The 24,618-nt window shown below is 51.0% G+C and overlaps 7 protein-coding genes across 7 annotated transcripts; 6 read left to right on the top strand and 1 right to left on the bottom strand.

Annotated features, from left to right (window-relative positions):
* Positions 1-663: 663 nt before the first annotated feature.
* Positions 664-2,061, top strand: BGL1B-0 (Beta-glucosidase 1B; the record flags this gene model as incomplete). The annotated part of the gene is made up of 1 exon (XM_032031085.1): positions 664-2,061. One exon carries the CDS (start codon positions 664-666, stop codon positions 2,059-2,061), a length of 1,398 nt encoding a protein of 465 aa, XP_031889096.1.
* Positions 2,062-3,005: 944 nt separating this feature from the next.
* Positions 3,006-4,706, top strand: bcsl1b-4 (putative mitochondrial chaperone BCS1-B; the record flags this gene model as incomplete). The annotated part of the gene is made up of 2 exons (XM_032031084.1): positions 3,006-3,299; positions 3,360-4,706. The coding sequence occupies 2 exons, from the start codon at positions 3,006-3,008 to the stop codon at positions 4,704-4,706; spliced, it is 1,641 nt and encodes a 546-aa protein (XP_031889093.1).
* Positions 4,707-5,458: 752 nt separating this feature from the next.
* On the top strand, positions 5,459-7,318 carry CGGC5_v006352 (uncharacterized protein; the record flags this gene model as incomplete). Its single annotated transcript, XM_032031083.1, has 1 exon — positions 5,459-7,318. One exon carries the CDS (start codon positions 5,459-5,461, stop codon positions 7,316-7,318), a length of 1,860 nt encoding a protein of 619 aa, XP_031889094.1.
* Positions 7,319-8,424: 1,106 nt separating this feature from the next.
* CGGC5_v006351 (uncharacterized protein) lies at positions 8,425-8,712 on the top strand (the record flags this gene model as incomplete). Its single annotated transcript, XM_032031082.1, has 1 exon — positions 8,425-8,712. The coding sequence occupies one exon, from the start codon at positions 8,425-8,427 to the stop codon at positions 8,710-8,712; it is 288 nt and encodes a 95-aa protein (XP_031889099.1).
* A 19-nt stretch (positions 8,713-8,731) lies between these two features.
* Positions 8,732-10,266, top strand: fmqE-5 (MFS transporter fmqE; the record flags this gene model as incomplete). Its single annotated transcript, XM_032031081.1, has 3 exons — positions 8,732-9,761; positions 9,829-10,081; positions 10,149-10,266. The coding sequence occupies 3 exons, from the start codon at positions 8,732-8,734 to the stop codon at positions 10,264-10,266; spliced, it is 1,401 nt and encodes a 466-aa protein (XP_031889100.1).
* Positions 10,267-13,564: 3,298 nt separating this feature from the next.
* Positions 13,565-18,459, top strand: CGGC5_v006349 (Transposon Tf2-9 polyprotein; the record flags this gene model as incomplete). Its single annotated transcript, XM_066151688.1, has 2 exons — positions 13,565-14,706; positions 14,748-18,459. 2 exons carry the CDS (start codon positions 13,565-13,567, stop codon positions 18,457-18,459), a joined length of 4,854 nt encoding a protein of 1,617 aa, XP_066008916.1.
* Positions 18,460-20,994: 2,535 nt separating this feature from the next.
* CGGC5_v006348 (uncharacterized protein) lies at positions 20,995-21,910 on the bottom strand (the record flags this gene model as incomplete). Its single annotated transcript, XM_032031080.1, has 2 exons — positions 20,995-21,588; positions 21,818-21,910. The coding sequence occupies 2 exons, from the start codon at positions 21,908-21,910 to the stop codon at positions 20,995-20,997; spliced, it is 687 nt and encodes a 228-aa protein (XP_031889097.1).
* Between the last annotated feature and the right edge of the window lie 2,708 nt (positions 21,911-24,618).

Raw genomic sequence — 24,618 nt, 5'->3', positions numbered from 1 at the left:
GAGAGGCAGGACGAAAGAAGATATAGCGATAATGCTTGGAAGATGTTCAGATTATGCCAATGCGCACAATCTGCCTTGCAGTATGGTCTGTAAATGTCGGTCTCTAGTGACAAAGGCCGCCTTCTCGACCTCACCATCCCTGCGTCAATCTCCCATGCTCCTTGATGATACTGCTCAAGTACTTCGGGATAGCTTGGAGCGAGCTGCGTCGAGGAACTCATGTCAATACGAAGGGCTGGCCATCCAACACAGAGAGGTGACAACAGGATGGGTTGATGGTCACACTAAGGCTGAGGAGGTGTATCCACCCGTATTCGTACGTACATCGTATTGATGCGGGGCCTCTCCTTGAGGAACACAGAACGGGGTGATCAAAAGCGCCAAGTTGCCCCAGCGACTAGCACCCGCCGATATATGCCGTTTTGGAAGTAAAAGGGGAAAAGAGACCGCATATGGTTGCTTCTTAGAATCGTTCGGGTCAGCGTCGGGGCCGAATAGACGCGAGTGACAATGAATGCCGCTTCACTTAGTGATCCAGGTTGAGATTGACTGCATGGCTTGAAACGCTTGAAACAACAAATTTTTCTTATGACAAGCTTCGGTTTGCCGCCTACACCAAAGTCTGATTTTTGTTTCAAAAGTTGGTTGATCAAATTGGCTAAGATGGCGAACGAAGCCGCCATGTTCCAGGCCGGCGATCTGGTTACCTACAGTCAAACCACCGGCCATGACTTGCCCGTCGAAGAGCTTCGCTTGCCTGCCGAATTCACTTGCGGGACTGCCACTGCAGCCTTTCAAGTCGAAGGTGCTGTTGACCAGGACGGCAAGGGCAAATCGATCTGGGACACCTACACTCATCTCGAGCCATCCCGAACCAACGGGCAGAACGCAGACACCGCTTGCGATCATTACAACCGTGCGGATGAGGATGTGGCTCTTATGTCATACCTTGGTGTCGACGTCTACCGCTTTTCGCTTGCTTGGACCCGCATAATACCATCAGGAGGTCGGAACGACGCCGTCAACGAGAAGGGCATTGCTTTCTACAACAACCTCATCGACAAACTTCTGGCCCATAACATTGAGCCAGTGGTTACTCTATATCACTGGGATCTACCCCAGGAGCTCTATGTTCGTTATGGAGGCTTCCTCGACACGGCCGAATTCAAGGCTGATTTTGAGAATTATGCGCGCCTCTGCTTCGCTCGCTTTGGCGACAGGGTGAAGAAATGGGTTACGTTTAACGAGCCGTACATCATCTCGATCTTCGCCCACCACAACGGTGTTCTTGCACCTGGTCGGTGTGCAGCGACTGGCGCTGATACTAAGACTGAGCCGTGGAGAGTCGGGCATACCATCATCATATCCCATGCCTCAGTCGTTCAGATTTACGCCAAGGAGTTCCAGTCTGACCAGAAGGGTATCATATCCATCGTGCTCAACGGGCACTTTCATGAACCATTTGATGCCGGGAGTCAGTTTCATAGAGATGCGGCGCAACGTCGAATGGAATTCTACATTGGCTGGTTTGGAGATCCAGTGTTCCTCGGTCAGGATTATCCAGACTCCATGAGGCAGTATCTTGGCGATCGGCTGCCCCAGTTCACGCCCGAAGAACAAGATCTCCTCCGGGAGACAGCTTCTATCAACGCGTTTTACGGCATGAACCACTACTCAACCAAGTACGCTCGCGCCTTGACCACTCCTCCAGCCGACGATGATTGGACCGGCAACATTGAGGAGTCTTCAGTAAACGCGCAGGGCGTAGAAATAGGGCCGGTATCTGGTGTGCAGTGGTTGCGCCTTGCACCGGAAGGCTTTCGCAAGCTGCTCAACTGGGTCTGGGACCGCTACAAACTCCCCGTCATTGTTACCGAGAACGGTTGCCCAAGTCCGGGTGAGGATGACGTTGCTGTAGCGGTTGAGGATGAGTTTCGCCAACGTTATTTCGGACTTTATCTCGACGCCATATCACGCGCGATCTACGAAGACGGAGTGCGCGTGGAGGGGTATTATGCGTGGACTTTGATGGACAATTTTGGTAAGTTTTCCTCCTTGTGACGTCCCAATGGTCCTTGGGGGTAGTGAATTTTGGCTGATATTACTTTCAGAATGGTCTGCTGGATTCGGCCCACGCTTTGGTATCGTACACACGGATTTCAACACACTTCAGCGAACACCGAAAAAGTCGGCGCTATACTTGAGAGATACTTTCCGAAGACGCAGAGAAAACATCTCATGATTCATGAATGTTAAATTAGCTCAATAGTTACATTCACTTCAACAGATATCTTGTTACCAGAATGGCCGAAAAGGTCTATCAATGAATTGCGACGGTATCGGTGTCCGAGCGTGCCGCTTCTCCGCTTCTTAGTCCCGATCCGGGATACGGACCCAACGGTGGGTCGCGGCCGCTATTTCCAGCCCGCGTCTAAACGGGTCATTCTGATAGACACCTTAGACACCACCCCGAATGTATCCGTGCGGCTGCACTAGGGTGCAAATCATCATGTTGTGAGTCAACAACTAGGCAGAATAGGACTCAGCCTCTTCTGAGTTTAGAAGCCAAGTTCTGGGCCCCGTGAGCTACTTTAAACGCGAGACGAGTGGATACTGCTGCCTGGTTTTGACCAAGGCGATTTCGGTGAATTAGCGTGCTGTAACGCACGGAATTTATTGGTGTACTTTCATCTTTCATTCTGATTCGTCGAACTTCATGTCCTCCCAGAATTACTAGCATTTTACCAATAAGAGACAAAGCATCAATGCCGCTGACAAGTTACATCGGCCTGCAGCTATCACTGGTCCAAATGGCCAGGCGTGATGATGATTGCGGGACATTTCCCAGGTTACCTAAGCAGTCAGCCGCACCTCAAGACACTTCATAAGCCGTCTATTTCAGCTTTGATAAAACCCTCACTTCAAACTCTCACAGCCGTCAGCTCAAGGCTTTTTGGCATCTTTGCTGCCTGATAACCACTTCAAGCTGACTGAAACACTACATCATGGAAGAGGTACCTTGGTCCTTTGACACGGAAGGCAGCTGCTTTCCTGATCCTAGGACGTTCAGAGACATGGAAAGCCAACCATCGGGCATGGAATCCCTTTTCCCCGGTTATAGCATCGCCGTGGAGCTTTTCAGGCGGCACTTGGGTTTAGACTTGTCCTCGTATGTTCCTTTCATTCTTATTCTGGGAATGACCGGGTTTGCTTGGGCGTACGTCGGTGAACACGTCCGCAGTATCATGAAAACTTGCTTCATGTCTACTGCAGAAATTCGGCCAGATGACGAGATTTATGTCAGTACATCCCTACTCATTCTTTGTTCACAATGTACAAGTCGCTGACTATGACGAAAGAATGTCATCATGTCGTGGGTCGCTGGCCAGCCGTTCGGGTCCAACTCGAGGCATTTCATTGTCAATATGGATCTCAACTCAACAGTATGGTCTCCATGGGCGTGGAGAGACGACCTTGAGGATAGTGGTTTATCGGCACGGAACGACAAATTCCAGCCAAAGCCACTGGCATACACGCCAAGCTTTGGCGCGCATCTGTTCTGGTACAAAGGCCGGCCCATTTTCTTCAGAAGAGACAAGGACAACCAGCAACCGAATTCCCTCTCGAATATGAAACGCGAGGAGATTAGTCTCTGGTGTTTTGGATACAGTCCGGCCATCCTGAAAGATCTGCTTGACGAAGCCCACAAGGAGTATCTTAGGATGGACGATAACAAGACCATGATCTACCGCGCAAACCTGCAGCCACGCTCGGAACCCACGTGGCAGCGATGCATGGCAAGAGAGCCAAGACATTTTTCGACAATTGTCACTCGACCCGGTCTAAAGGAGTCCATCATCGACGACATCACGGACTATTTGTCGCCCGAGACTCGGATGTGGTATACAGACTGTGGCATCCCATGGAGGCGAGGATACCTATTTGCTGGTCCCCCAGGCACCGGCAAGTCATCATTCTCATTTGCACTTGCGGGCCATTTCAAGCTGCGTATATACACAGTCAGCCTGAGCTCGTCAAACGCATCTGAAGAGAACTTGGCGTCGCTGTTTACGCAGCTCCCTCAGGTCTGCATCGTCCTCTTTGAGGACATCGACGCCGCCGGTCTCACTTCAACTAGAGACCCTGGTGCCGAGAAGAGCGGGCGCAAGTCTCCTGGGAAAGGAAAACTGTCCTTGTCCGGACTGCTGAACTTACTGGACGGTGTTGCCAGTCAGGAAGGTCGTATCCTGATCATGTCCACCAATCACGTCGAGAATTTAGACAAAGCGCTTATCAGGCCTGGCCGCGTAGACATGACTGTTCACTTCACATCCGCGGATACCCAGATTACGGCAGCAATCTTCAGAACTGTTTTCGCATCATTGGACAAGACAGCCAAGGAGGAACGGTTGATTCATGGCGAACGAAAACCTCGGGAAGCTTCGGCTAGGATTCAGGAGCTCTCAGAGCAGTTTGCTGCCAAGATACCTTCGGGCGAGTTCAGTCCGGCTGAGGTCCAGGGGTATTTGATCAAGCACAAGAGGCAGCCGGAAGTCGCTGTTTCTTGCGCCGAGGAATGGGTGCACGCTATGAGACTGGAGAAGGCAGCTAGCAAGACTACGGCAGTTGTTACTGATGAGGGGGAGGAGGAAAGCAGTGCCCAGAACACGGGCGAAGGTAGTTCCGATGAGGAATCAGATGCCTGAAGATAATGGGGAGTTGTACCCTTGAACAGCCGCTCCTTATCTTTGCCTACATGTAGTTTAGACCATTCTACAGCATGTTCTCATCCGTCTTTAACCAGAAGAATTGTATACTTTCCTTCCATACTCCCGACATTTTGGTGTTCAGGTCCGGGCATGGAGCCCAGACACAGCCGATCCACCAGCATGGTAGTAGACCCGGACGTTTGCCTAAGTAATATGTCCTCCCTCTTGTCCTTGGACCCAGCTATGCAGCATTATTGTCATTATCCTCTTTTACTGGTGGGGTATTCGTGAAGGCTGCACTCGGTTGTTGCTAGCTGCATACCTACCGACCCAAGCCGAGAAAGGCCACTGTTTGTTCCTACACCAACATACCTCGTCTTGCGCCAAAAAGAGACATTTTGTTTCTTTCGGATTCAGTTTGACCTCATTCATAGCACCAAAAGTCAAAGCAATCTTTTTAGGAGGTTACACTTCCCCGCATTTCATTTCGCCAGATCTTGATCTCAATCTACCGTATTCCCGTATATCGTACGTATACCGTAACCCCAGTTTTCCTTCGGCACATACGGGGCCTCCGACGGGCCCGATGTTGATCTTCAATACGGATGGAGGAAAACCTACAACAGGACTAGTATTAGCTTCCTATAAGTATGAAGAGAACAGTTCGTTGGCAGAATCTAGATATCTGGCTCCGACACGCTCAGTCCAGTCCACCACAAAGCTCGCGGTCGCAGCTATCTCACTCCATCATGTTGTCGACACATCTGGTCGTGGGATTGAGCGCCTGTCTTGTCGCTGCGCAGTCCATTCCATCGCCTCCTGCACCCGAAGCATTCCAGATCTTGGAACTCCCTCTGCCACCAGTTGCACCTAGCGCGGATGAAGGTGCCTGCACAACCAACATCAATCCTCATGGCACCGGCTGCATTGCCAAGGCAGTAGGCGAGTTCCAAGCTGGCGATTTCACTCCTGATGGCGATCATATCATCGCCAACGTGGAGTTCGTCGGGGCTGCAGCTGGAAGCATTTATACCGGCGAGCAGCTCATCCTCATCAAGGCCGACGGCACAAATTTCACCAACGGCGACCCCTGGAAGTGCATCAGTTGCGGTGTACCTGCAGCCAACGCCATCTCTCTGGACGCCCAACGAGACTATCCTCATGTCTTTCGTAGCGGCACCAAGGCTCTCTGGGGTCACAACATTCTCGACTGCGGGGGTGAGCTCCTTCAAAGCAACACTTGCACTCCTAACAACACCCATATTTACCCGATTCACTGGAACACCGCGGCCGATGGGTCAGGCAAGGGTGGGAGCCCACGCGAACTCCGTCTGCATCCGGACGATGTCCACATGGGCTGGAGCTCCTTTACCAACGACGGCGGACAGTTCGCCTACTTTGGCCGCCTCGAGTTCAACGCCGCGCCCACTGTCGGCGAACCTATTGCTCCACGCTACGACCTGGTAGACGTAAACCTCCTCGTCGACCCAACTCGCTTCGAACCTTACACTGTCAACGGAACCGAGCTGACCATCCATGATGACTCCATCAACGTCGGCGAGCTCCGCGGTTTCAGCGGTAACGGCGAGGAGATCACTTACATCGCTAACCCGCGCGAGTCGACAAACATCGACCTTTTCGCGGTGCACCTCGAGACGGGCGCTGTTCGAAGACTGACCAGCCACCCCGAGTACGCCGACCCCATGGCCTTCTCAGCCGACAATGACTGGTTCATCGCAATGGACACCCGCGGCTCCAATCGCCAGATGTGGATGTCGGGCATGCGCGGCGTTCCTCCCCTCATCGACCTCGTCGCCGTGACGGTTGCATCGTCCACGCGCAACAACGGCCCACGCCGCTTCTTCCAGCCCATTCTGATCGATCGCTATGGCGATCGCGGGGATTATTACGGTCAGCAGGTCAACGCTGCAGGCGACGGCAGCAATGGCGCCATCAACGATCCCAACTGGAACGGCAGAGCTGACCCAGCTTTCTCCCTCGACGGCACCAAGATCGTCTACTGGCAGGCCCTTGTCGTTTCCCCCTCATGTGGCGGGGAGAACCCCCTGCCCTGCCCCGAGTCCACTGCACAGGGCGGACGAGAGTACCGCATCATGCTTGCCCACCGCACCGGTCGCGAAGCCACCACGCCTGCGCCGGTGTACAAGGTCCCCGACGAGATTCCTTGGGCCACTCCTTTCCCACCAGGCTCAACTGTTCCAGCACAGTTCACAGTGCCCCCTGGCAACTACACCCTCAAAGGCAAAGTCTCCGGCGTTGCTGATGTGAGCATCACACCCGACGCGAACAGCGTGAGCGGCTTGGGCAGCGTGGCGGTCAACTACACGAACTTCTCAGACGACGGCGATCACATCCTTAACGGACACGAGGATGTGACGGTCAAGATTTTGCTGCCGAATTTCTGGACTAACCAAGTGGACTGGGTGTCTGATATTGTCCAGACAGGTGTTGTTAATGCGACCAAGAAGACTGGACAGGGCGGCTTTCATTTGATCATTGATGCGGAGCTCAATGTCTTCAACGCTAACGGCACTTTGACTACGACTATTGACGGTGTGGAGTACAAGCAGCCTGCAAATGGAACATGAATTCACGCGAATCTTTGATTGGGCAGGACTTGACCAGTCCCACTCATAGATTAGTTGTAGAATCTTGTAGATATATATACGCACTCATCAATAAACTTGAACATCTTAAACAAGCATGACCTTTATGTTAGTGGTCCCTCTTTCATGACCACGAAAATAGGATTTTCTCGGTTTCCCGACTCCCATTTCGTCACTTTTGTTGCGCGTCATGCGTCTACTAACTTGTCAATATTGAACAAACAGAGAGCATTGTGATCTTCCATTTAACCACACGCATCCTGCCTCAAACCTACGTCGCGATTTGTTCATTAGCGTCCCTGTTTGTGCTTTCCGCCTCCTCGCATTTTTGGTGACGCGTCGGTCAACATTCTACCGAAAGGGGGCTTTCCATCACGCCAGGCTTCTACGCTGAATAGAGGAAGCTAGCCCTGACTTTCCCAAACTGATTCTCTTAGGAAAGTTTCACTGTCACATAGCAGTAGCTTGGTGGTTGTACCAAGAACGTTCGGGGCCTAAGTCGAGGCTGAGGGCCAATAAGAGGCGCCTGTGTACGGCATACGGCGTACGGGAGAGGCGTATGTTCCTTCCGGCAAGTGGAGTATCTGTGTGTGGTGCTTAGTTAACCTAAGCTCCATGTAGAGACTGCCCCCTTGCCAGCAAGTACAAGCCGAACATGATTGTAGACAGACCCTGCAATAGCGAAATCCTTCTGGCTGGCACACTCCCCTCGATAGAGGCTGACCAACAGCCCATGTTTACCCCATGCTTAAGTCGCTTGCGGGGCCCCCGCCCCCAGATCTTCCACGGTCTAGTCTCGGGGTTGGAGAGAATCTGGGGATGGTGGCCACACCACCGACAGCAGGGCTCTCTCGTGAACATACCCGTCGGACGATTTGGTACCAACAAGCCGGAACAGCTGACCAGAGTGGAAGGCTACAATGGCCCAGACAAACGCCTCCTCGGCGCATTTCGGCGGTTTCGCACTAAGGCAGGCCGACGAGCATCGTCCAAGATAGACATAAATATCACCAAGTCAGCTTCCACAGAATTCGGACGATTCCATAGCGCAGCTGCTGCAGGTACTTCTTGAAATATTGTCGTTCAACATGACGTCCTTCCGCCCGAACACGGAGAAACCGACAGATGCGGTGGACTACATCGAAGACCCAACGGATAACGGCTTCAAGAAGGGAGATGCTGCCGTCGACGCCGCCCTTCGAGGCCAAACCGTCTCCGGCTACGAGTCGCTTACCATCTGGGAGACTGCAAAACTCTTCAAAGTCGCAACCATCTCATGCTTCGTCGCGGCCTTCAGCGCAGCCACCGACGGCTATCAAATCGGGCAAGTCCCCTCCCCTTCCAACCACCACACACCAATATCTTCAACCCGCTAACATCCATCCTACAACCAGCATGAACGCCGGCATCGTCGCCAACAAAGGCTTCGTCCGCCAATTCGCCACCCTCTCCGACCCCACCGGCAAGCCCTATCTCGACGCCCCGATCCTTTCCGGCTGGAGCTCTATCATGTCCGTCGGCCAGGTCATCGGCATGACCACGATCCCCTTCGTATCCTCCCGCCTCGGCCGCAAAGCCGCCATGTACACCCTCTGGCTCGTCCTCGCGAGCAGCGTCCTCGCCGAGAGCCTCGCGCGCAGCTGGCCCGTCTGGCTCGTCGGCAAGCTGCTCGCGGGGATAGGCGTGGGGTGTCTGCAGTCAACGCTGCCCATCTACATCGCCGAGGTCGCGCCCGTCCGGATTAGGGGCGGATTGTTGATGTGTTACTCCTTCTGGTGGACCGTGGGTACGTTCTGCGCGCATGTTGCGCTGCAGAGTCTGAATAAGAAGGATACGTATAACTATCTGAAACCGATTTACACGCAGTGGGCGCAGATTGGGCTCATGCTGCTCATTTTCGTGTTTCTTCCTGAGTCGCCTGCATGGTGCGTTACGAGCGGCCACGAGGAGCGCGCAAAGAAGTGCCTCGTCTGGTTGAACCGCGGCGTTCAAAACTTCAATCTCGAACAGCAGTATCAAGCCCTCCTCATGACACTCGAGCACGAACGCGCCGTGGCGGCTACTCAAAGGAGGGAGAAGTGGCATGCAATCTTCCGGGGCACTGACGGCATCAGAACACTGGTCTCGTTATGGACCAACATGTCACAGCAGTTCATCGGGCTGACCCTCTTTGCGACATTTGGCACGTACTTTTTCCAGCAGGCCGGGCTGCAGGATCCATTCCTAATCAAAGCAATCACGTCGTCAATCAACATTGTCACTATCATCGTCACAATCTTCTCGGCTGATCGGCTGGGGAGACGGTGGATCGGTTGCGGGGGCATCACGGTTTGTTGGTTGTCGTGCGTGGTCATCGGCATCATGGGTGTCGTCAGAGAGACTAACGCGACGACGTACGTCTTTGTGTTATTCGCCTGCTTCTGGAGTCAGTATACCGAAGCTTTTGATATTTATGTTCACTCTGAGCTTCTTTGATGCTGACACCGGACCAGACATCGGCATGACGGCCAGCGGCGCGGCCGGATGGGGCTTCATCGGCGAGATCTCATCCCAGCGACTCCGCCCGTATACGGCCGGCTTCGGCGCCGCCTGCAGCTGCGTCATCGGCATCGTGATGAACGTGCTGGTCCCATACATGGTCAACGCCAACAAGTGGAACTGGGGATACAAGACGGGCTGGTTCTACGCCGGGGTCGGGCTGCCCTTCACCATCGGCATGTGGCTGCTCATTCCGGACACAGCTGGGTAAGTTTGACCTCCTAAGTTCTCAAATCCTGAAGTCGAAAGTCACATGCTGATGACTGCGTCTTAGACGTTCTGCCGCCGAGCTGGACGAGTTGTTCGAGCGCAAGATCAAGCCGTGGCGGTTTCACAAGACGCAGACGGCCACGCAGAACCTGGTCAACTTGCAGAAGTCGGAGCAGCAGTAATTGCATGATTACTCCAGTCCTCATATCGTACCGAGCTTCTCGGACTTTAACTCTTAATCAAGTTCTCACACAAACCATCTTTGTCATTTGTCCAAAGCGCTCACTCGCATTACTACGTCTCCCAGCCCACTCTCAACCGCCACCTCGGCGGGGACCGTCGTCGCCGGCTTCCGGCTGCCGAAATTACCGCCAGACAGTGCCCCGTGAGGCCGTGATGCCGACTTTGCCGGCCGCGATAAGCTCATGGCCTTCTTTGCCCCCCAATCCCCCTATTCGACCGACATTGCGCAATCACTAGAAAGCAATAGTAAGGTGGAATATTGACTTGCAGAAGGCCCGCCAAGGAAAATAACCTTCGTGGACCGTTCTGATCATGCATAACCAGTAGTCTGAAAGCTTCTTACTCTATTGAAGGTTATCGTGGGCAAAGCTTAGCTTAACGTTGTGGTCTGCGATTCCGGAGTGCATCGGGTATGCAATGCGTGTTGCTGCTGTGCGCTTCTCGTGTCCGTCAAAGTGGCTGCAGCCAACATGGAAACTTCATGTCAGCGGGCTTGTACTTGAGGAACCAGCAGCGCTGGCTACGAAAACCAAAAAGCCCTGCCACCGCATGTTTCGCGACCAATTGGTCCCTTCGATGTTTGTCGTGAATTGATTAAGACACGCACCACGACTGAGCAACTCATGCCGCTTACCCACACTTGGTATTCCGACATGAAGTCACCTCCACGCCAACGCCTACGAAATGTTGAATCTGCTATGAGACTGGGCCAAAAACATTGTTTCACCACTCGATTCGTCGAAAGACAAAACATGCCGAAGGCAATCAATCTATCGCCGCAGGACCGGGCGCTTACCGCAGGGGACGCGGGAGAGTTTCCCGTTTCCTCCCAGTCACTTATGTTGAAACATCACCACAACCACCTGAATCCGACAGGCGCCTCTCAATTAATAAAATCGGCTTGCCGCTGCCGCCCTCCGCGGAACATGCACCGCGGGAATCATCTAGCTGTTTTCGTGCAAACTATCTCGAACACGCAATCGCTGCACGTCCTAGGTAATTTTGCACCCGCGATCACCAAGAAATCGGCGGTGGGGTCAAGGGGCAGATGCGGAGGCCAAGCTTTTGTGTCATGTAGCGGGCAGACGACGTAAACAAGGGGCAGCGCATGCACGCGCGAACAAGAACGGGAACAGGAACACCGCAGAAGTGATCGGGGGAAGCCGACCACCACCACCAACAACCCGTGCCGATGGCCCGATAGGCCTCGCTTGTCCACCCCGGCCTCCGTCGCAGATATAGCGGTCAGAAGCCGAGTGTTCCTCCATCCCGGGAAGAAAAACCAGATCGCAATGGATCCCGGGATCGAGTCATATCGTGTTAGTGGGGAGGGGGAGGGGGGGCCGTGGGGCCGTGTTGCTGGGCCGCATGCGTGCAGGAATCCATGGAAGATGGGTGTCCACAGTTCGGATGAGAGGTCTTGATATTCGTAAGAGAATTGTAGATGAGAGTTGTCGCGATGATGGCATGATTTTGGTCTGTCGATGGCTGCACCTGAGATAGATTGTGTCCAAATTCAGATTTACGGCGCCTAGGCCATGAGCCGTAGAAACATGTTGCAACAGAACTGTCAAACCTTTTTAGATATGAACAAGTACACACAGTGAAGCAACATTCTACTAGCTCAATCCTCTAAACAAGTTGGCGGTAATATGAGAGGATAGAGCCTTCATATATAGCGTCTCACTATCACTAGCAAACTGAAAAGCAGGTACTGAGTGGTAGTAAACTACTGTAGGGTGACCTTTTCATACCTAAAAGCCTAAACCAGGTAAAAACACACAGCCAAGAAGCAAACCTGAACGGCAAATATTTATAGGGCCTCTTAGATGGCACCCCTCGCCTGCTAGACAGCACCCCTAGGGGTGCCGCTAAGCTACAGAACGGTGGCTGAGACTTTAAGTTAGTGCTGAAACTAGAGATTTATACTTTAGTAGTAAACGCTTAGCTAGCATGCCTACCTAAACGTTTATTTAGTACTTAGTAGGGTCTCTATTAGACTATTTAGTAGTATATAAGTAGATTTAGCTAATTAGAGGCTAGAGATTATAACTTTATATAACTTTCTAAGAAGAGATTTTTATTATAGTAATTAATATCACTTAATGAGATTTAGTTTTTTTGCGATTTTTAAAAAAAGGTTAGTAAAAGAAGGAAAAACTAATAATTTAAGCTTTCTAATTAGCTTTAAGGTTTCTAGAGGGCTTAATCTGGTAACTTAATAATATTAATAATGCTACTAGCTACCTTAGCTACTACTATAATCCTCTATTGCTGTAGTATATAAAGTTAATATTTAACCTTAGTAGGTAAAGTAATTTATAAGTCTTATAGGTTAAAGTTAGTATCTATTACTTATATATTTTCTAGCCTTGCTTTTAATCTTAGGCTTAGAAGTCTTAGTAGGCAATAGTACTATAAGTTCCTGATTGCTAGATTTACTAGTAGTTAATATATTATCTTAGTTGAGGATAGTAGCATCTACCTCTAAGTTACTATTAATAGAAGAGTTTAAAGTATTATTAATAGTATTACTAGCCTTTAATTTGCTTAAGGATGAGATTTTAAATAGTATAGTCTTTTAGTAGAGTTATTTACTAATACTATAAGGCTTAAGGTGCTTATATACTACTCTTAAGGGTATTAGAGGTTACTATAATATATATTAGATCTAGAGTAGTAGTACTAGTAAACTAAGTAGTTAATCTTAAGGCTAGTATAAGCTAAGTATCTTATTAATATCTAAATTTACTAATCTTATTAGTAATAAGTAGTTAATAAGTAGAGTTGATATTATAGCTATACTAATAAGACTTGAGCTTATTAGTAATAGCTGTAACGGGCTAGAGCCCGGCCGAGATCTCCGGCTTTGCCGGAGCAGCTACCGAGATCCGGCTCCGCCGGATCCACTATTCTGCTGTAGCACACCGCCTAGCCCCGGTCTGCATCACTGCTGCTAGGCGCCTATCCCTGTAAAGTCCTTTCCTCCTTCTTCAGCTTAGAATAGTCAATCGACGGCACCTCTACGTTGAACAAGCCTAGGGGCCAGCCCCTTACATATTCTAAGCTCGACAACAAAAGACGCTATACGAAACCTCACGAGAGCGATATGACGATTCGCTAGAGGGTAGTGCAAACGAGAAGACGCTATACGGAACCTCACGAGAGCGACACGACGATTCGCTAGAGGGTAGCGCAACGAGAAGACGCTATATGGAACCTCACGAGAGCGGCACGATGGATCCGCCAGAGGGTAGCGTAAACGACGCGATGAATGCTGAGATTGATCGCCGGATCAACGAAGCGGTCAACGCAAGCGTCCGTCCTCTTCAGGACCAGATGGCCCAGCAGACGGCCCAGATGACGCAGCTCTTGACAGCTCTGAATGGGCTTATGTCAACGGATAGAGCAACCCCTACGCCGCTTGCGAGCAGCGTAACGACCCCGTCCACAGCCGATACAACTATACAGGCAACGAGCGACGGTATAACGATGGCAGCTAGAGGGCGGAGGAAACATCAAATACCAAACCCACCAAAGTTTAGCGGCATACGTAAAGATTTCCAACGTTGGTTCCTAGAGATGAAGGGAAAGATACGAAGAGATAGGGAAGCTTTCGACTGTGATGCCGATATATTCGCATACATCTACGCAAGGCTGGAAGGCACAGCTCAAACCATGGCGTCACCCTACTACGCTCAAGGCGGAGCAGATGGAGCGGAATCCTCCGATCAGTTTATGCAATACCTTGAGACTCGCTATGGAGATCCCAATGCAGAAGCCAGGGCACTGGATAGGCTACGTACTATCCGACAGAAGGAAAACGAAAGCTTTGCTACATTCCTCCCAAAGTTTGAGAAGGAGTTAGCAGAAGGTGGAGGAGGACACTGGGCAGACGCAGTCAGAATCAACTATCTGAAAGGAGCCCTGAACTCCACTCTGCGGGACCGTCTAATTAGTGTAATCGATCCCCCGAAAACCTACCCAGAATACGCCCGGGTCCTTATGATAATAGGGTCAGGGCTAGATAGTAGGACCTACCAGGAACGTCACGAACGACGACGATACCGAGATGCCGATGGGGACACCCTCATGGCTGGAGTCAGCCGGACTAAGGAGCCCAGAAGAGCCGCAAAGTCACAGCGCTACCGCAGCGACTCTTCCTCATCAGAAGACAACATAAGGCCCCAGAAAGATAACCGTAAATGCTATAACTGCAATAAGATCGGCCATATTGCTACACGGTGCCCTAAGCCAAGACGTTCAGGGCCTAAGAAGGTCAAGAAGGTTGAGAAAGCTAAGAGGCGAGAGGAGAGCAGCGATAGTAATGCTATAGAGGAGCTAGGAAGCTCTGAAGCTGAAGAGAGCTCGGGAAAAGAGTAACTCTAACGCGAAGTCGGGCGTTAGAGGCCAAGCCTAGTGACATTACAGAATGGAAGCAGTTCAAGCATCACATGAGCAGCAAATCAGCAGTGATCACTACCCGCATACACAAGGGCACTCAAGCAGACGCCCTAGTAGACACTGGGTGCGATCTATACTCCCTTATCGACCACGACCTCGCCCGTAAGCTCCGCCTACCGGTAGTAGACCGCTCTGAGCGGCTGCTAGGCAGCTTTAGCGACGCTACAGGCGCTACAAAAGCAACAGGTGTAGTTGTCTTCAACCTAGAGCTGTGTGGTTATGATGAGAAGATCTTTGCATATACCGTACGTAGCCTTGGTGACGACCTGTTCCTAGGGAAGCCTTGGATGGAGAGGAACCGTATTCTATACGATGCCGCTGCACAACGGATACGGCATAGGAGGGGTGGCGTAGACCTACGCTTAAAAGGCGAAGAAGAACCAGATCGAGTAAGGGAGATCAGAGCCGCGCGTCTCCTTCCAGGAGCTCCTTTCACTGCACTCTATAGGAGAGCACAACGAGACACCAAACGAACTGCAGGATACGAAGTCCGAGCCATCAGCCTAGCAGATATACAGAAGGCCCTTACGAAGAAGACTGAGAAGGCAGATCTAAAGGCCCTCCTTCCGCCAGCTATACTAGCTGAGTTCCACAAGCTGTTCCAACCTGACGAAGCCGCCAACCTTCCACCACATCGTCCTGGGGTCGACCATAAGATCCCTATCAAACAGGATAGTAGTGGTAATGAGACTGTACTACCATGGGGGCCGCTCTATAGCATGTCACGAGAAGAACTCCTCGTCCTCCGTAAGACCCTACGAGACCTACTGGATAAAGGCTTTATCCGCGCCAGCAGCTCAGAGGCATCAGCACCAGTACTGTTCGTACGTAAACCAGGGGGAGGGATACGCTTTTGTGTTGACTACCGCGCCCTTAATGAACTCACTAAGCGCGACCGATACCCTCTCCCCTTAATCCAAGAGACACTACGCACTGTTAGTGCTGCTAAGTGGTTCACGAAACTGGATGTGGTTGCAGCGTTCCATAAGATACGAATTGCTGAAGGAGAGGAGCATAAGACGGCCTTCAGGACAAGATATGGGCTATTCGAATGGCTAGTTGTACCCTTTGGGCTTACAGGAGCCCCCGCTACATTTCAACGATATATCAACGGAGTGCTTCGAGAGTACCTAGACGATTTCGCTACGGCATATATGGACGACGTACTGATCTACTCAAACGGCTCACGGCAAGACCACGAAGCAAAGGTTAAGCTAGTACTACGGAAGCTTGCTCTTGCAGGGCTCCGGCTAGACCCTCATAAGTGTGCGTTCTCTGTGAAGACAGTCAAGTACCTAGGGTTCATTATCACCGCAGGAGTAGGCATCTCCTGCGATCCTGAGAAGCTGAAGGCAATCAAGGAATGGGCTGCGCCAAAGACGGTTAAGGGAGTTAGAAGCTTCCTAGGGTTTGCAAACTACTATCGGATCTTCATCCCAGCATACTCAGAGATTGCTGGACCCCTTATATCTCTTACAAAGAAGGGCGTCCTATTCCACTGGGGTAAAGAGCAGGAAGTAGCATTCCAGGAGCTTAAGAGGATCTTTGCAGCCAAGCCTATCCTACATCAACTAGACCCTGAGCGTACAACCTACGTTGAGGCTGACTGCTCAGGCTTCGCCCTTGGAGGAGTACTGTCACAAGAAGATGAGCATGGGAGACGTCACGCAGTAGCATACCACTCGCAGCGGCTGAATGCCGCCCAGTTCAACTACCCAATCCACGATAAGGAGATGCTAGCTATTATTAGCTGCCTACGAGCATGGAGAGCGGAACTGCAGAGCGTCAATAAGTTCAAGGTTCTATCTGATCATAAGAACCTGAAGTACTTCATGACAAAGCAGAGGCTCACAGAACGACAAAGCCGATGGGCAGAGGAGCTGTCTCAGTACAACTTCGAGATACAGTACCGGCCAGGAAGTGAAGCAGTAGTGCCAGACGCACTCTCTAGACGCGAACAAGACGTACCTACGTCTCTAGAGGACGAGCGCGAACAAGGCCGGATTCTCCAGCTTCTTCCCGAAGTAGCCCTTACCTCAACGCGTACACGACGCGTAGAGGCAGCCCCATCAGTGCTTGTGTTCACCGACGATAAGGAACTACAGCAACTCTGGGACCAGACCCAAGGGCAAGACCAAGTCTACCAGCAGGCATATAATGCTGTGAAACAACGAGAAAGAAGCTTCCCTCCTAGCCTCAAGCTAAAGGTCCAGATTGCTGAGTGTGAGATCGATAATGGCAACCGACTACTATTCAGAGACCGGATCTGGGTACCAGGTAGCGAAGACCTAGATAGCGAGGCGAACACACTACGTACTCGTATCGTTCAAAGCAGCCACGACTCAGTACTTAGTGGCCACCCTGGTAGAGATAATACCCTCGCGTTAGTCAGTAGGCGCTTCTACTGGCCTGGCCAGTCACAGCTAGTACGACGCTTCTGCCGCAATTGCGATGGCTGCGGGCGAAGCCACATCTGGAGAGAGCATCGAAAAGGACTTCTGAAACCTCTACCAATACCGCAGCGTATACGAAGCGACCTCGCTATGGATTTCATTACCGACCTTCCCCTTACGGATAAGGGTGAGCGATACCTTTGGGTAATTATCGACCGGCTAGGAAAAGGCGTAACCCTTGAAGCTATGGAAAGTATGGAAGCTGAAGCCTGCGCTGAACGATTCCTGAGCTGCCACTTCCGCTTCCACGGCGTCCCTACTTCAATCGTGAGCGACAGAGGAAGCAACTGGACGAGCCGCTTCTGGCGGCAATTCTGCAAGCTTTTAGGAATAGAACAGCGGCTCAGTACTGCCTATCACCCACAGACTGATGGCGGCCCAGAAAGGATGAACCAAGAGATCCAGGCCTACCTACGCAATTACATTACCTACTCGCAGAAGGATTGGGCGAATAACCTCCCAGCAGCTCAACTAGCGCTCTGCAGCCGCGATAGCAGCGCTATAGGCATGAGCAGCTTCTTCTTAGAACACGGATACCACCCAGAGCCTGTCCGGGTTCAAGAGGCAGACCCAGAAGACCATGGGGGCCGTCGCGAGGACCTGGCACGCAAGTTGGTAACAAGGCTCCAGGACGTGATGGATATGGCACGGTCGACCCTTGCCTCAACGCAGCAACGCTATGAGGAGCTGGCTAACAGGAAGCGCCAGCCTACGGAGAGACTAGAAGCAGGCGACAAAGTCTGGCTTCACATGGGCCACTACAGGTCTCCTAGGCCATGCAAGAAACTGGATTGGTTGCACCATAAGTATACCGTTACGAAGGTTATCTCACCATACGTGGTAGAGCTTAACGTGCCAACGGCTATATACCCACGCTTCCACGTGGATACCCTGAAGCGTGCAGGTAACGACCCTTTACCTGGGCAAACGCTAGACGACGAGCAGCCGCCCCCAATTATAGATGACGAAGGCGAGGAGACCTGGAATGTAGAGAGTATCGACGCCGCCGCCTGGAAGCGTCGAGGGCGTGGGAGACGCCGTGAAGTGCTGGTTAAGTGGGAAGGATACGCAGAGAGAACCTGGGAGCCTATCGAGACGCTCCAGGGGACGGAAGCGATGGAGGCTTACGAACAACGTTACGGCCCTGCGATGAAGCACGACGGAGACCCAGCTCTAGCGCCACGGACGCGCCGCCGGAGGGGAGCGGGGAGGTAATGTAACGGGCTAGAGCCCGGCCGAGATCTCCGGCTTTGCCGGAGCAGCTACCGAGATCCGGCTCCGCCGGATCCACTATTCTGCTGTAGCACACCGCCTAGCCCCGGTCTGCATCACTGCTGCTAGGCGCCTATCCCTGTAAAGTCCTTTCCTCCTTCTTCAGCTTAGAATAGTCAATCGACGGCACCTCTACGTTGAACAAGCCTAGGGGCCAGCCCCTTACAATAGCGCCTTAGGGCTTACTATAAGGCTTAATTACTGAAGGTAGTAAGAGGGGTTATTTATTAGTATTATATATAATAAGAGTGTTAAGGTTAAGATCTTTATAATACTAGTAGTATAGGTAAAACTAGTATAACTAATAGGGGTTTTCTCTATATATCTATTAATATAGCTAGTATTAATAAGGTAGCTTATAGGTAGTCTAAATTAAGTAAAGCTAGGCTTAGTAATATGCTAGCTCTACTTTAGGTATAAGTAGTAGTATTATACTACTATAGTTATTATATTTAGGGCATATTATAAGTTATTTTTTATATAAGATTATTAGGGCTACTAGGCTAATAAGGTTAATAATTAGCTAGAAGACTACCCTCTTACTGTCACGGTCTATGGACCGATATGGAGCTTCGGCTAGACCCTCAGCTATGGAATACTTTGGAAGGTTACAGAATATCGTGGAAGGTTATGAGAACCTTGTCGGCCCTTACTCAATGGAAGCTTCTGGAAGAAGACTCACATGTATTTAAAGATGAGAAGGGCACCACTCTTTCCCAGAATGGTTCTTCTTTCCTCCAGCTTGGAATGCTCGTAGTAGTAGGCTAGACCAATGGCACCGACCTTGTCCTAGACCCTTACACTTACTACTAGTAGATATAGGTATTTTATTACTAGATCTTAACTAATTATAAAGGATATATTGCTCTTACTTATATTAGAAGATTATAAGAGTATTATAAACCTTATTAAGGGATAAGTTGCCTTTAGAGATAGTGCTTTTAATAGTGCTATTAATACCTTCTATAGCTAATAAAGTAGTGTAGCTAAAGTAAGCAATCTAATTAGTCTAATAAGCTATAAGCTTTTTAGCTTATAGTATAAGCTATATATTCTTAATATAGGCTATTAACTTCTAATACTGCTAGGGCTTAGTGATACTCTACCTTAATAAGTGAGGTAAATAAGGTAGTAAAAGCCTCTTTAAAAGCTATATACTTTAGGTTAGATATATATAAGTTATTAAGTAGCTTTATAGCCTTAGGAAATAAAGGCTTAGTATAAGTATAGATATTAGTAAGTATGTACTAATAGTAGAAAAGGTAGGGAATATTACTTTAAAATAGGCTGTAGTTAATAATATTAAGGAAGGTAAGTTTTTAATTACTAATAAAGTAGGTAGGTAGAGTAATCTTAGCCTCCTTAAGAGCCTCTTATAGGGCTTAAAGTACTTAAGCGTAGTTAGCCTTCTTTTTAGCATTTAAAAAGTATATAATAGTAGAAAAAGTAGCCTTTATAGAAGTTATGCTATATATATTAAGTAGTAGTATCTTATAGCAATTAGTCTTATATATATAATCTATTAAGAGGATGTTATTATAGGTAGTAAGAAGGTGTTAGTAGCTATGAGGTATTAAAAAGAGCTTATTAATATAGCTAATAGCATCTTATTAGTAGTAAAAGAAGACTTTATACTTCTTAAGATCTTCAAAAAGCTACTTAATTAGGCTCTTAGTGTTGACTTTTTAGTAATAAGTAGTGCTAATAATATTATTAATATTGTAGGTAGAGTATATATCATTCTTATAGTTAGGTATAGTAGTGAGGTAATCTTAGATTTAGCTAGGCTTGATGTTAGCTTTATGGAGTCTTATGATCTTAGTAATAATTAGAGTATGGTGTTAGTGATATTAGCTAGTAATTGCATTTTTGTCTATTTAGTTGTGGTTATGCTTGTGGGCGTTTGGGTTGTTGATGTAGTTGGAGATATAGGTGCTATTGTCTTTGTGGTTGATAGTGAAGTGGAAGGGGTAGTTGGTCTTCTGCGTATAAACCTGCTGTTGGCGCTTTTTGTGGGAGATATGGCTAGGCTTGAATATGCTAGCTTTATGGTAGCGAAAAATGATGTGTGCGTGGTCCTCTTTCTTGTGGCTGCTGCCCTTATAGGTATTAATATATAGGGTGTTGCCGTTAGTAGTAGTGTGGTTGTTAAATGTGATTTTAATGGCTTTGAGATTGCTATATGTTATGCTTACTAGTAGAGGCTTGCTGTAGGGGTTTGTGACGTCTATTGCGTAGAAGTGCAAAAAATTGCAAAAAATTGAGTAGTTGAAAAGTCTAAATAGCTAGAAAGTTAGCGGCGTGTGCGAAAAAACGAATATTGCTAGGGTAGGTGGGTAGGTGGGTGGGCGAAAAAAGCTGATTTTCGGCGGGCTGGTGTGGCTAGTAGGGGTGCCCTGGGGGCGTAGGGGTGCCGTATAGCGGCGGAGGGGTGCCGTCTAAGAGGCCCCATATTCATACACAAACAAGTAAGTCCTCTCACATCCACCCACCCCTCGCCCGCCCGCGCCCGCCGCCAGTCGGCACAATGCTCACCCTCCCATACTTATCCACCACCGGCGCTGTGCCCGCCGCGCAGAAGTACCCGCGACTAGAATCGTGCTCCCTATCAAACCCCTCCGGGCCCCAGCGCGCCTCCATCTCCTCGCGGGTCTTGTTCTTCGGCTTGCCGTCGCGCACACGCAGCTTCTCGAAGAACACGTACGCCGCGTAGAAGACGCTGCTCGTGTTGCCGGCGGTGGGGCCCTTCTTGGCCAGGAAGTTGGTCAGCAGGTTGCCCGCGATCTTGTGCTCCGAGTCGGCGCCGTACGCGGCCTTGACGCAGGCGCGCAGGAAGGCCGTCTTGGTGACGCCCGGCTTGCGCAGGTGCGCGTTGATCTTGGTGCGGACGGTCTGGCAGCTGTCGTAGATGGGGACGGACATGTCGTCGTCGCCCGGGAGGGCGATGCCGGAGAGGTCGGGGAGGGGGTCGTCGTCCTTCTTCTTCTTGGTGGTGGTGGCCTTCTTAGGGGCAGGCGCATCGTCGGAGGCATCGACTGCGTCGGACTTGCGCTTGCGGGACTTGGGAGCTGGCTGTGGGAGTGTTTCACGATGTTAGTTGTGGTGTGCGATGATGTCACTGGGCGCGTCGCGGGTTCTAGACGCGTCTTATTTTTGGGTGGAAGAGTGAGACGGCTTGCTTAGCCGCTGAGGCTTGCAGACTTGCATAACCGCTGGGTTATATGACAAATTTCTACAATGATCTGATGATGTTCTTGATTGATGCAGGTAAGATGCAAAGAGATATTTCGAGGTTGCGTACCTTTGCGGCATCAGCAGCACTGTTGGGTGCCATGACGCGGTTCGCGTCGACCTCGGCCAGCGGCGTAGCGGCGGCGGCTTTCTTGGGCGGCATGATGGATGAGATTAATTATGGGACGGGTTCAATTGGGGATGTAAGACGGGAAGAGTCCGGTGGTTCGGCTCCGGTGATACGGCAACGAGTTGGTGAGTTGGTTCTGGAAAGGCAACGATGTGTGTGTGTGCTCACGAGAAAGGGATCCCCATAGTCAGGTTGCGAACAGGCCGGAAAGCGGTACGAAAATGCGACAGAGCACCAGACGCGTCGAGGGGCCTCGAATGCGGTAAGTGGCTCCCGACGTGGGAGCCGATTCGACTGACCGCAACGTCATCGGTAAACAAGGCTTTCCCCCTGTGTACTCTTCACCGTACCTGTGTACATACAACTTCACAGCACTCTACAGATCATGTTGTGTGCTTGTTGCCCCTTGTAAGCTTCTCTCAAGGATTCTCTCTGGTGGACTCATGGAAAACACCAGAAAAGGCCTGAAAGGGTAAAAAGCTCGGGACAATGTGGGAGGTCACGGCTGGGAGCCCTGGTTCCCGCACCATACCCTGAGGGAACTGCAAATTTGCTCCATCAGCCTGCTGTGCCTCTCAATTGCCGTCCTGAGAGAGGCAAGGAAAAAGAGGGCGATGCCGTGCAGGCGGAATAGATTGCGAGATAGATTGGCCTGTTCGCTGCCAAGAGTTGATGAGTTGAGGGTCCCCGAGGGTGGAAGAGTCGGTTTCAGGGCGTGCAAAATCTGGGTCAGGGGCTGCTTGCCTGCGCTCTCTGCCTCTCTCAGAGCATTCAGCGCCTTGGGATCGGGGTGAGAGAGACAATGTGTGGGCATGTCGGTGAGGTGTCCCCCTGCATCTAGACTCTTCCTTACGGATACCCCTGAACAGTTCTTCCCCTGCCTCTCTCCACAGCGGACATGACGACCCAAAGGAACGGCCACAGGGCAGGGCAGGCATCATCAGGGAGGCCCAGGGGCCATCATCCATGGGTTCAGGGATGACGACCCTCCTAATCCACGGCCCGATGAATCTTCCATAGCTGAATTCAGGGCAGAGGGCAACGCGGAAAGAAGGTGTTGGTCCGGGCAGGCACAGAGTTGCGGCTGCTGGGCGATCCCCAAAATTTCTGCCCCCAAGGATGGGTCCCGTCAGCTTTACCCCTGAACCACACTTTGGATATGATGAAGGAGAACAGTCACTACCACCACCACTTTCTCTGCAGAGGGCGGCACAAATCACGCACAAATCTCTGCTTAACCCTTGAACCCCGTGCCGCAACGATCGAGACCGCTGCCACACAGAGTTGCGGATAGATTAACCTACAGCTCCCCTTCCGAGGCTAAGCAATAGCGCCAGGCCACCGTCCGCATCAGCATCCTGAACCTGGCAGCTCGTACGTAGGTACGGACACCTGCATCTTCATTGCGGCACAGCAAGTGAGGCATCGATGCCACGAGTTCGCCCCCCTTCGACTCCATCTTCATCCCGCCTACCAAGTAACCAGCGTCTCCATTGAATCTCCTCAACCATGGTCGAACCCATCAGGCCAAGACGGCAGCCGGTATTGCTCAGCCAGGGCTCTGGCTCTGGCTCTCCATCACAGCACCAACGGCTTCCGCATCGAGCGTCTTAGCCAGATCCGCTGGTTCGAGAACAGACACTCCTGTATTTGGGAGAATTGGATGAACGCCAAGCGCTGCCATGATCCTTCCAGCCTGGGCAAACAAGGCCCAGAAAAGCCCTAAGGAAATGAAAAAATACAACACTGTCAGCACATCCTCATCCGCACAGAGGAGCAGTCCCCTCAGTTCATCTCACGAACCGCAGACGTGGCGTCTCTCCACCCGGCGTTTGCTTCTTCTGGTTTGCTTCCTTTTATTGGCAATGTACCCGCCCGCCTTTTCGGACTCGTCACTCGTCCCCTTCCCAGTCGCGGTCCAAATCCTGCAAAAGTTCTCCAGTCAAATCGGTTATCGGCTTCGAACTGGAACCGTCTAGACCAGGCACACACACAGGCGGGTGGCCAACTTGGCAGGGCTCAGTGAATCCTGCAAAGTCCTCCCAGTCATCCATCAGTCAGGCTGCACGCTGCAGGCATCCAGGCGCGCGCGCTGTCATTGTCTCATCCTCAGTCATCCCGCTGCCAAACCGGGCACCGCCCTGTACGAGTTTTCCATGGCAGGGCGGCGTATGCTGACATGCAGCAGCAGCTTCAAACAGAAGCAAACATGGACTGAGAGGCCGCTGAAGCGCTGAGATGAACCGCCCAAACTGCAGTCATCCTTGATCACATTCATGTCCCTCATCCCGGCTCAGCCTTCTGCCGCCAATATCACTTCATTTCTACTCACAGTGGCCTCCGCTTGCTTGGCCGTTGTTTGTTATTGTTGATCCAGGAAGCCCTACCCTGAGTCCGCCTTTCTCTCTCTTTCTTAGTGTACAGTTCGCTTCAACCTGCCGTGCATCGGTCTCTGAGTCCGGCCGTCGTCGCCTAGATTATCGAGGGCCTGATCACCATAACCGTTGCAACTATGATTTTCCCTCCGCCTTACCTCCCCCCTTTTACGCTGCAACTCCAAGCCACCACCGCGCCATTGCCGTGCGCCGTCGAAGCGAACGACAAGTCCGCCTGCCGCGTAGCATCTCACCATTCTGGGCCGCCTTAAAGCTGGGCCCGGCTAGTATGTAGGTATCTCCTCGGCGTGCCTACACTACCGGGCTGGACTGCGACCTAAACCATGCACGTCGGGATGCTACCCA

Source organism: Colletotrichum fructicola (genome assembly GCF_000319635.2).
Source record: "Colletotrichum fructicola Nara gc5 chromosome Unknown KSG_Nara_v1_contig03, whole genome shotgun sequence".
Classification (NCBI taxonomy): domain Eukaryota; kingdom Fungi; phylum Ascomycota; class Sordariomycetes; order Glomerellales; family Glomerellaceae; genus Colletotrichum; species Colletotrichum fructicola.
Note: the sequence above shows the minus strand (reverse complement) of the source record. Positions and strands in the feature narration are given on the sequence as shown.